Genomic DNA, 12,807 nt, shown 5'->3' on the forward strand with positions numbered 1-12,807 from the left:
ATCTATGTCCCCCCTCTCTCCCCTCACACAGGGCGGTAGGTATCTATGTCACCCCCTCTCCCCTCACACAGGGCGGTAGGTATCTATGTCCCCCCCCCTCTCCCCTCACACAGGGCGGTAGGTATCTCTGTCCCCCCCTCTCCCCTCACACAGGGCGGTAGGTATCTATGTCCCCCCCCCTCTCCCCTCACACAGGGCGGTAGGTATCTATGTCCCCCCCCTCTCCCCTCACACAGGGCGGTAGGTATCTATGTCCCCCCCTCTCCCCTCACACAGGGCGGTAGGTATCTATGTCCCCCCCCTCTCCCCTCACACAGGGCGGTAGGTATCTATGTCCCCCCCCTCTCCCCTCACACAGGGCGGTAGGTATCTATGTCCCCCCTCTCTCCCCTCACACAGGGCGGTAGGTATCTATGTCCCCCCTCTCCCCTCACACAGGGCGGTAGGTATCTATGTCCCCCCTCTCTCCCCTCACACAGGGCGGTAGGTATCTATGTCCCCCCCCTCTCCCCTCACACAGGGCGGTAGGTATCTATGTCCCCCCCCTCTCCCCTCACACAGGGCGGTAGGTATCTATGTCCCCCCCTCTCTCCCCTCACACAGGGCGGTAGGTATCTATGTCCCCCCCTCTCTCCCCTCATACAGGGCGGTAGGTATCTATGTCCCCCCCTCTCTCCCCTTATACAGGGCGGTAGGTATCTATGTCCCCCCCTCTCCCCTCACACAGGGCGGTAGGTGCTCCCGGCTGTGGCCCCGCCCCTGGCTCCCATTTCCGGTATCTCGGGCTGTTTCCAGGCTGTGATCCCGGTACCGGCAGCTCCACAGCGGACCCAGCGACACCCGGACCCAGCCGGTACCGCCCGATACCATGAGCGGCCAGGAGGACATGGAGCTGATCGCGAACCTGAGAGACCGGGGTAAGGAGGGTGACAGCAACTCCCATCACCCCCAGCCCCTTCTGTCATTAAAGCTAGCCCCCCACCATAATAATAATACACCCCCAGCCCCCTCCTATCATTAATAATACCCAGCCCCCCATATAATAATACACCCCCAGCCCCCCACCCATATAATAATACACCCCAGCCCCTCCTGTCATTAATAATACCCAGCCCCCCACCATAATAATAATACACCCCCAGCCCCCTCCTATCATTAATAATACCCAGCCCCCCATATAATAATACACCCCCAGCCCCCCACCCCATATTATAATAATACACCCCCAGCCCCCTCCTATCATTAAAAATACCCAGCCCCCCACCATAATAATAATACACCCCCAGCCCCCTCCTGTCATTAATAATACCCAGCCCCCCACCCATATAATAATACACCCCCAGCCCCTCCTGTCATTAATAATACCCAGCCCCCCATATAATAATACACCCCCAGCCCCCTCCTATCATTAATAATACCCAGCCCCCCATATAATAATAATACACCCCCAGCCCCTCCTGTCATTAATAATACCCAGCCCCCCATATAATAATACACCCCCAGCCCCTCCTGTCATTAATAATACCCAGCCCCCCATATAATAATAATACACCCCCAGCCCCCTCCTATCATTAATAATACCCAGCCCCCCACCATAATAATAATACACCCCCAGCCCCCTCCTATCATTAATAATACCCAGCCCCCCATATAATAATAATACACCCCCAGCCCCTCCTGTCATTAATAATACCCAGCCCCCCAGCCATATAATAATACACCCCCAGCCCCTCCTGTCATTAAAGCTAGCCCCCCACCATAATAATAATACACCCCCAGCCCCTCCTGTCATTAATAATACCCAGCCCCCCATATAATAATACACCCCCAGCCCCTCCTGTCATTAATAATACCCAGCCCCCCAGCCATATAATAATACACCCCCAGCCCCTCCTGTCATTAATAATACCCAGCCCCCCATATAATAATACACCCCCAGCCCCTCCTGTCATTAATAATACCCAGCCCCCCAGCCATATAATAATACACCCCCAGCCCTTCCTGTCATTAAAGCTAGCCCCCCACCATAATAATAATACACCCCCAGCCCCTCCTGTCATTAATAATACCCAGCCCCCCACCCATATAATAATACACCCCCAGCCCCTCCTGTCATTAATAATACCCAGCCCCCCACCCATATAATAATACACCCCCAGCCCCTCCTGTCATTAATAATACCCAGCCCCCCAGCCATATAATAATACACCCCCAGCCCCTCCTGTCATTAAAGCTAGCCCCCCACCATAATAATAATACACCCCCAGCCCCCTCCTATCATTAATAATACCCAGCCCCCCATATAATAATACACCCCCAGCCCCCCACCATAATAATAATACACCCCCAGCCCCCTCCTATCATTAATAATACCCAGCCCCCCATATAATAATACACCCCCAGCCCCTCCTGTCATTAATAATACCCAGCCCCCCACCCATATAATAATACACCCCCAGCCCCTCCTGTCATTAAAGCTAGCCCCCCACCATAATAATAATACACCCCCAGCCCCCTCCTATCATTAATAATACCCAGCCCCCATATAATAATACACCCCCAGCCCCCCACCATAATAATAATACACCCCCAGCCCCCTCCTATCATTAATAATACCCAGCCCCCCATATAATAATACACCCCAGCCCCCCACCCCATATTATAATAATACACCCCCAGCCCCTCCTGTCATTAATAATACCCAGCCCCCCACCCATATAATAATACACCCCCAGCCCCTCCTGTCATTAATAATACCCAGCCCCCCATATAATAATACACCCCCAGCCCCTCCTGTCATTAATAATACCCAGCCCCCCATATAATAATACACCCCCAGCCCCTCCTGTCATTAATAATACCCAGCCCCCCACCCATATAATAATACACCCCCAGCCCCTCCTGTCATTAAAGCTAGCCCCCCACCATAATAATAATACACCCCCAGCCCCCTCCTATCATTAATAATACCCAGCCCCCCATATAATAATACACCCCAGCCCCCCACCATAATAATAATACACCCCCAGCCCCCTCCTATCATTAATAATACCCAGCCCCCCATATAATAATACACCCCCAGCTCCCCACCCCATATTATAATAATACACCCCCAGCCCCTCCTGTCATTAATAATACCCAGCCCCCCACCCATATAATAATACACCCCCAGCCCCTCCTGTCATTAATAATACCCAGCCCCCCACCCATATAATAATACACCCCCAGCCCCTCCTGTCATTAATAATACCCAGCCCCCCACCCATATAATAATACACCCCCAGCCCCTCCTGTCATTTAAGCTAGCCCCTCCTGTCATTAATAATACCCAGCCCCCCACCCATATAATAATACACCCCCAGCCCCTCCTGTCATTAATAATACCCAGCCCCCCACCCATATAATAATACACCCCCAGCCCCTCCTGTCATTAATAATACCCAGCCCCCCACCCATATAATAATACACCCCCAGCCCCTCCTGTCATTAATAATACCCAGCCCCCCACCCATATAATAATACACCCCAGCCCCTCCTGTCATTAATAATACCCAGCCCCCCACCCATATAATAATACACCCCCAGCCCCTCCTGTCATTAATAATACCCAGCCCCCCACCCATATAATAATACACCCCCAGCCCCTCCTGTCATTAATAATACCCAGCCCCCCACCCATATAATAATACACCCCCAGCCCCTCCTGTCATTAATAATACCCAGCCCCCCACCCATATAATAATACACCCCCAGCCCCTCCTGTCATTAATAATACCCAGCCCCCCACCCATATAATAATACACCCCCAGCCCCTCCTGTCATTAATAATACCCAGCCCCCCACCCATATAATAATACACCGCCAGCCCCTCCTGTCATTAATAATACCCAGCCCCCCACCCATATAATAATACACCCCCAGCCCCCTCCTATCATTAATAATACCCAGCCCCCCCATATAATAATACACCCCAGCCCCCTCCTATCATTAATAATACCCCCCCAGCCCCCATATAATAATACACCCCCAGCCAGCCCCCCACCCCATATAATAATACACCCCCAGCCAGCCCCCCACCCCATATAATAATACACCCCCAGCCCCTCCTATCATTAAAGCTAGCCCCCCACCATAATAATAATACCTAGCCCCTCCTATCATTAATAATACCCAGCCCCCCATATAATAATACACCCCCAGCCCCCCACCCCATATAATAATACACCCCCATCCCCCCACCATAATAATAATACCTAGCCCCTCCTATCATTAATAATACCCAGCCCCCCACCCATATAATAATACACCCCCAGCCCCCTCCTATCATTAATAATACCCAGCCCCCCCATATAATAATACACCCCCAGCCCCCCACCATAATAATAATACCTAGCCCCTCCTATCATTAATAATACCCAGCCCCCCACCCATATAATAATACACCCCCAGCCCCCTCCTATCATTAATAATACCCAGCCCCCCCATATAATAATACACCCCCAGCCCCCCACCATAATAATAATACCTAGCCCCTCCTATCATTAATAATACCCAGCCCCCCCATATAATAATACACCCCCAGCCCCCCACCCCATATAATAATACACCCCCAGCCAGCCCCCCACCCCATATAATAATACACTCCCAGCCCCCTCCTATCATTAATAATACCCAGCCCCCCCATATAATAATACACCCCCAGCCACAGCCTGCCCCCCACCCATATAATAATACACCCCCAGCCACAGCCTGCCCCCTACCACAATAATACACCCCCAGCCACAGCCTGCCCCCCACCATAATAATAATAATACACCCATCCTGCCCTCCACCATAATAATACACCCCCAGCCACAGCCTGCCCCCACCATAATAATAATACACCCAGCCAGCCCCACCATAATAATACACCCCCAGCCACAGCCTGCCCCTACCCCATATAATAATACACCCCCAGCCACAGCCTGCCCCCCACCATAATAATACACCCCCAGCCACAGCCTGCCCCCAGCATAATAATACACCCCCAGCCACCGCCTGCCCCCCACCATAATAATACACCCTGAGCCACAGCCTGCCCCCACCATAATAATACACCCTCAGCCACAGCATGCCCCCCACCATAATAATACACCCTCAGCCACAGCCTGCCCCCCACCCCCATATAATAATACACCCCCAGCCACAGCCTGCCCCCCACCCCATATATAATACACCCCCAGCCACAGCCTGCCCCCCACCCCATATAATAATACACCCCCAGCCCCCACCCCATATAATAAGACACCCCCAGCCCCCCACCCATATATTAATACACCCCCAGCCACAGCCTGACCCCCACCATATTAATACACCCCCAGCCACAGCCTGCCCCCCACCCCATATAATAATACACCCCCAGCCACAGCCTGCCCCCCACCATATTAATACACCCCCAGCCACAGCCTGCCCCCCACCATATTAATACACCCCCAGCCACAGCTAATAATAACGCATGTCTGAGCCTCACTCAGATATAGCCCAGTGAGTGCCGTGGAGCAATGCATGCCCAGCCTCGCTCAGACATAACCCAGTGTGTGCCAGGGGCCCATGCATGCCCAGCCTCGCTCAGACATAACCCAGTGTGTGCCAGGGGCCCATGCATGCCCAGCCTCGCTCAGACATATATTATATACCTATAATGCTGTGCGTGCCAGGGCAGAGGGCATACATACATACTGTGCATAACCCAGACGCTTACATTAATGAGATAACTTGTAAAGTGTGATCTGCTGCATAGTTAACCCATCGTTATTGCTTTCTCACTTCTTGCTCATGGTTTCTGACCCTTTCAGTGCCAGAGTGCTTTCGCCTAATTTTACTGTAAGTGATGTAGAAATTTCTGTGTTTCCCTCCTATACTCTAGTCTAATGCTTTGATCCTAGGCTTTAACCTTTTCACTGCCAGATGGTTGGCTTTGGCAATGAAAGAATTAATCTTGCAGCCTAGTGCTGGAGCCAGAACCTCCTCTGTTTACAAGACTGGGACAGAGTGGACTTTGTATTTTGTAAGAAAGGGGAGGAGTGCAGGTAGGCTGCTTACCTGAGCTTCAAAACCACAGGAATGCTACTATGATTCCGGGCCCGAGATAGCTCTGGGTTTATTAAGCTCTGATTTTAAAGTGTGACTATTATTCATCTATTTATTTATTTTTTTCTCTCCATAATTCAAGATGATTTTCTTATAGTTCGGGGGGCAGCACAAGTTTAAGAACTTGATTAATATTCTCCCAGAAACAATTAAAGGGACACTCCAGGCACCCAGACCACTTCTGCTCATTGGAGTGGTCAGGGTGCCAACTCCCACTACCCTTAACCCTGCAGGTGTAATTATTGCAGTTTTTCATAAACTGCAATAATTACATTGCAGGGTTAACGCCACCTCTAGTGGCTGTCTACTAGACAGACACTAGAGGTCATTTCCTGGTACATAGCAGAGGAAACCTGTGCTAGAGCGTCGCTGGACGTCCTCACGCTGTGTGAGGACCTCCAGCGTCGCTCAAAACCCCATAGGAAAGCATTGAAATGATTTTTCAATGCTTTTCTATGGGGAGACGTAATGCGCATGCGCGGCATTTCCGCGCATGCGCAGCATTTCCGTGCATGCACATTAGGTCTCCTCGGCCGGTGGGCGAGATCAGTCTCACCCACTGGCCAACGCAATCACAAGGAGGAGCGTCGCGGAGGAGGAGACATCGGCGAGGGACATCGCCGCTGCCTCAGGTAAGTGACTGAAGGGTTTTTCACCCCTTCAGTAACCGGGGATTGGGGGGTGGGAAGGAGAGGGACCCTCCAGTGCCAGGAAATCGGATCGTTTTCCTGGCACTGGAGTTTCCCTTTAAATCCTTAACATAATTTATAAACCCGCAACTAACCGTGGGTGGTCTCAGTATAAAGTCAGTTAGTAGCTAGCTATGGTCTCAGTATAAAGTCAGTTAGTAGCTAGGTAAGGTCCCACTATAACATTGCTTAGGATATCGCTGTGGTCGTAAAAAGTAAATGAGGAGTTAGCCAGTATAACATTCTCAGGACCTAGCCATTGTCCCAGTATCATGTCAATGAGGAGCTAGCCATTGTCCCAGTATCATGTCAATGAGGAGCTAGCCATTGTCCCAGTATCACGTCAATGAGGAGCTAGCCGTGGTCCCAGTATCATGTCAATGAGGAGCTAGCCGTGGTCCCAGTATCATGTCAATGAGGAGCTAGCCGTGGTCCCAGTATCATGTCAATGAGGAGCTAGCCATGGTCCCAGTATCATGTCAATGAGGAGCTAGCCGTGGTCCCAGTATCATGTCAATGAGGAGCTAGCCGTGGTCCCAGTATCATGTCAATGAGGAGCTAGCCGTGGTCCCAGTATCATGTCAATGAGGAGCTAGCCGTGGTCCCAGTATCATGTCAATGAGGAGCTAGCCGTGGTGCCAGTATCATGTCAATGAGGAGCTAGCCGTGGTGCCAGTATCATGTCAATGAGGAGCTAGCCGTGGTGCCAGTATCATGTCAATGAGGAGCTAGCTGTGGTGCCAGTATCATGTCAATGAGGAGCTAGCCGTGGTGCCAGTATCATGTCAATGAGGAGCTAGCCGTGGTGCCAGTATCATGTCAATGAGGAGCTAGCCGTGGTGCCAGTATCATGTCAATGAGGAGCTAGCCGTGGTGCCAGTATCATGTCAATGAGGAGCTAGCCGTGGTGCCAGTATCATGTCAATGAGGAGCTAGCCGTAGTGCCAGTATCATGTCAATGAGGAGCTAGCCGTGGTGCCAGTATCATGTCAATGAGGAGCTAGCCGTGGTGCCAGTATCATGTCAATGAGGAGCTAGCCGTGGTGCCAGTATCATGTCAATGAGGAGCTAGCCGTGGTGCCAGTATCATGTCAATGAGGAGCTAGCCGTGGTGCCAGTATCATGTCAATGAGGAGCTAGCCGTGGTGCCAGTATCATGTCAATGAGGAGCTAGCCGTGGTGCCAGTATCATGTCAATGAGGAGCTAGCCGTGGTGCCAGTATCATGTCAATGAGGAGCTAGCCGTGGTCCCAGTATCATGTCAATGAGGAGCTAGCCGTGGTCCCAGTATCATGTCAATGAGGAGCTAGCCGTGGTCCCAGTATCATGTCAATGAGGAGCTAGCCGTGGTCCCAGTATCATGTCAATGAGGAGCTAGCCGTGGTGCCAGTATAACGTTAATTGGGAGGTAGCTGTGGTCCCAGTATATTATTTGTCTGGTGCTTTCCTTGGTCGAGTAATTTAGGTTTGGATGGTATTGCCTGGTAGAAGGAAGTAATTCTGTTCATCTTTGGTTGTCCTTTTCCACCTTGATCGTGTTGGGAAAAACATGGGTCACCAGACCTCCGACCCCTCCCTCCCCCCCCGTGCCCACACACACACACCACAGGGACTTCATATTGAACATTGTGCAAATTTGCCACCGTCACTACTTTGTCCAGTATGTGCTTTGATTGTGTTGGCAGTTCCAGCATTATAAACATAGTTTTCTAATTGGTCCCACGTGTCATAGCCACTTACAAGACCTCCAATGCAACCAGGCCACAATAAGCGAGATCTCTTGGTTCACATGGTTTGCTATTCTGCTCTCCTGGTACTGTCAGTCTCCATACAGCTCCATTAATACCTACTTCTTCCTATACATTGAGCTGTGAATGGGAGGCAGGCCACGTTCTGCATGTTCACTGAGCCACTAATTGAATAGTTAGTGTGTATGGATTATGATTGATGTCCTATGGAACATACAGGATCAATGTCGCTTGTGTTACTTAGACACCAATTACTAATTTTAAGCTATCAGTGTGGTGGTGTCTTTGTAATTTGCAGTGAGCATGTGGAAATCTGATAATACTTTTATCATATAATGTGGTTGTGGACTATAATTCTGTAATCTGAGATAAACATATCTTTTTTTTTTTCACCATAGTATCAAATTGGAGGACTTCTATCTTCTCAATCTCTTGTAATACAATCCGGTGTTGGAATCCCAGAGAAACTCAATGCAATGTTCATGATAGTTCTAATCCTCGGTGCTGCCTTTTTAAAGGAACAGGCAATTGAAGAAATTTGCAGAAATTAAAAAAACAAAACAAAAAAAAAACATTTTTGTAGTGCATAGTTTAACAGACATGCTTGCATTAACAATTCAGATGATTATATATCACAATGAAAGATAGTAATGATAACATAAAAAATCAAGAATACTGCACTTGGGACAGGGGAGGGAAGAAAAGAACACGATGGGACAGGGGATGGTAGAAAAGAACACGATGGGACAGGGGAGGGAAGAAAAGAACACGATGGGACAGGGGAGGGAAGAAAAGAACACGATGGGACAGGGGAGGGAAGAAAAGAACACGATGGGACAGGGGAGGGAAGAAAAGAACACGATGGGACAGGGGAGGGAAGAAAAGAACACGATGGGACAGGGGAGGGAAGAAAAGAACACGATGGGACAGGGGAGGGAAGAAAAGAACACGATGGGACAGGGGAGGGAAGAAAAGAACACGATGGGACAGGGGAGGGAAGAAAAGAACACGATGGGACAGGGGAGGGAAGAAAAGAACACGATGGGACAGGGGAGGGAAGAAAAGAACACGATGGGACAGGGGAGGGAAGAAAAGAACACGATGGGACAGGGGAGGGAAGAAAAGAACACGATGGGACAGGGGAGGGAAGAAAAGAACACGATGGGACAGGGGAGGGAAGAAAAGAACACGATGGGACAGGGGAGGGAAGAAAAGAACACGATGGGACAGGGGAGGGAAGAAAAGAACACGATGGGACAGGGGAGGGAAGAAAAGAACACGATGGGACAGGGGAGGGAAGAAAAGAACACGATGGGACAGGGGAGGGAAGAAAAGAACACGATGGGACAGGGGAGGGAAGAAAAGAACACGATGGGACAGGGGAGGGAAGAAAAGAACACGATGGGACAGGGGAGGGAAGAAAAGAACACGATGGGACAGGGGATGGTAGAAAAGAACACGATGGGACAGGGGAGGGAAGAAAAGAACATGATGGGACAGGGGAGGGAAGAAAAGAACACGATGGGACAGGGGATGGTAGAAAAGAACATACCAACACTAATAATATTAATAACTGTTTACATTCAGTCACTATTACTGTAGTGAGCGAACCCATGTTTACAACTGAGTTGGGGTTAATCCAGCATCATAACCACTACATTCCACTGTACATATTAGGGGTACTCTGGCCTTAATAGACTTTCACCTGGGTCCTCGCTTGGTGAAATGAGCTTATTTGTTACTGAATGACCTACATCTGGCTTCTGCACAGCCGATCCCCTCACCATTCATTGAGTTGGTGTCGGCTGGCCACTCTCAGCCAATTAATGCAATCCTGTGCATAGGAATATTGACAGACCATAGGCAGCCCAGGAATATAGTTCGGAGTTGGCTACCGACGCCCCAATTACGCTGCGACAGTTGGAGTTGCAACCCCGTCAGCAAAGAGGTGAAACTCTGTATGTGTAACGTTTCATAGTAAGACACTGCGCATGCATAGTCTGGGCTCAATGACCACTTGAAATCACCCTTTAAAGAAAGATACGCAGACGGGAACCAAGCATTTTGTGCTGCTGTATGAAGGGTGTAAATCGAATGACACTAGGAGAGGATATTTTATTCACAATAAGATGGGCAATGCTAAATCTGTCCCACAAACCTCTCACAATATATATCTTTATCCCATAACAAGCATCGTATTTAAATTGGATTAGGACCCACTAATATTTTGATGCTTCGTTAGTGGTGGCAATATAACTAGACAGATATAATTTGATTAATTCACTTTTATTTTTTCTAAACTTTAACGTTTTTAACGTGACTGTCACAGTTCTTAAACTGTTCATTCTAGGCAAATTCTGACTTATTTTTATACCAAAATAGCTATACTGCCTGTTCCTGGTAATTTACGCTTTTAGTGGATAATATTGACAGTGCTAGGTCCCTATTGCCAATTCTTCATATTGTGTTTAAAAAAAATACTCCACGTGCCATCATACGCACTACGCGTGTTTTTGGAAAGTGTGTTCTTTACTTGTGTTGTGCTCAGACTGTCCGCTGACAGCATCACGTGTGATGCAAAATAAGAGATCAAAAATATTTTTCTGGCCTAGCTCAGTCAAACCCATAACCTCTTTTATGTAACTGGACAGTCCAGACCCCTGAAGCATTTGAGCTTGCTGAAAAGCTTTGTGTGAAGATTGTGGCCTCATTTATTTATTTATTTTCATCTTACAAGAAGTCTGCAGCAATAGGCAGCTTGATCATCAGAGCCCAGGTCTCCCATCCCCTAAAGAAGCAGATTAAAAAACAAGGTGTGGAGCAGCGTGCGGGAGGTCCTTAGAGTATAGAATAACAAAGGAAAAATAATCGTGAAGTGTGTCAGTCACAATAAATAGTAAAATAAAGATAAGCACACTCACACTTTTTTGGAGCTAAAATGTAGCTCTAATGCAGGTGCCTGGTCGGAACAATCCCGCCTATGAATATGGTGGTGAATTCTTGCAGAGGTAGTAACTCTTGTAGATCTGTAGAAAAAATAAGATATATGGTGCAGTATATCAAATTCAAATCTAGAGAACAAGTATAATAGTGGATATTCACTCACGTGTTTCGGAGCCTAGGAAAACGGTTCTGCAGATTCAGCTTGAAGTGGTATCATCTCCACTCATGGTTATCGGTGGTGGTGGTCTCTATCCGGTGATATCAAGAAAAAGGAGTAAAACAAGGCCAAATACTGTATGAAGTGCAAGATAAAAAGAAATGGATAAAAAAAAAACAAAAAAAACTACTCCTGTTTAATAGAGCAGATAAGGATTGCTCTATGCAACAGGCATAGGTGGTACCATCCCCACCAAGGATATAGACTTTCAGTAAGTCCAGCAGCAAACGGGTGCAATAAAGTACTTTTATTATTAAAAGATAAAATACTAAAGTAGAGTAAAATGACTATATAAAACAAAATACACTGACGCATTTCACCATAAAAATGGCTTTATCTTAAGTTTTTACAGAGGAAAGGACCTACGTTGCTTTAAATAGGGTTAAAAATTCAAAGCTAACGGTTATGTGATATCATCAGTCACATGACCTAAACCAATGAACATAATCTTTATTAAAAACAGAGTTAAACATAAAATTTTACAGGTACTAATTGAATATATATTGTGTTAAAAAAACGAGCGTTGTTTAGATCTATTTTGGGGTTATTTTCACCAGAGGGAAGTTCATAGGTCAACATGACGCCAAAGATCATGCCAACATCATGTTGACCCAAGAACTTCCCTCCTCTGGTGAAAATAACCCCAAATTATATCTAAACGCTAGTGCTGCTACTTAACTACTTTGGATTATTGGACCTCCCTTTAATAGTGCACTGGGCCTGCCGTGGTTGTTACTTCTCCCCTGGCCCGTTGTTATCATTATGGAGGGTCTCGGCAAATCCAGTGCTTCCCCAAAAGTATTGGAGGTCTAGTGCACAACCGTATCTCCTCATAGAGAATCCCCGGCTCAATTAATCATTAGAGAGAACGTTCGGCATCTGCAAGGCGTGAAGACGCTGAATGCTTTGCAGGACTGCACCGGGAAAGGCCTCTAGTGGCTGTCTGAGTGACTGTATAAGTGACCGGCACTAGTGGTTTTAGCAAACAATGTAGGCACTGCCATTTCTCAAAAAAGGCAGTGTGTGCATTGCTGAGCCTGCAGGGACCGTCTTTTTGCATCAGAAGCGCTACATTAAGCTG

General features: G+C 48.1%; 1 protein-coding gene across 3 annotated transcripts in view; it reads left to right on the forward strand.

Moving 5' to 3' along the window:
• Positions 1 to 748: 748 nt before the first annotated feature.
• Positions 749 to 12,807, forward strand: part of SHTN1 (shootin 1) — a 167,403-nt gene continuing 155,344 nt past the window's right edge. For 2 of the 3 annotated variants that reach the window (XM_063433977.1, XM_063433978.1), the window contains exon 1: positions 5,942 to 6,068. In XM_063433977.1, the coding sequence (XP_063290047.1) occupies positions 5,963 to 6,068 (106 nt within the window). In that variant the 5' untranslated portion in view covers positions 5,942 to 5,962. Of the gene's footprint in view, positions 918 to 5,941; positions 6,069 to 12,807 lie in introns of those variants that run through there. The other variant, XM_063433979.1, reaches the window with a different exon arrangement.

This window comes from Pelobates fuscus, chromosome 10 (genome assembly GCF_036172605.1).
Source record: "Pelobates fuscus isolate aPelFus1 chromosome 10, aPelFus1.pri, whole genome shotgun sequence".
NCBI classification, from domain to species: domain Eukaryota; kingdom Metazoa; phylum Chordata; class Amphibia; order Anura; family Pelobatidae; genus Pelobates; species Pelobates fuscus.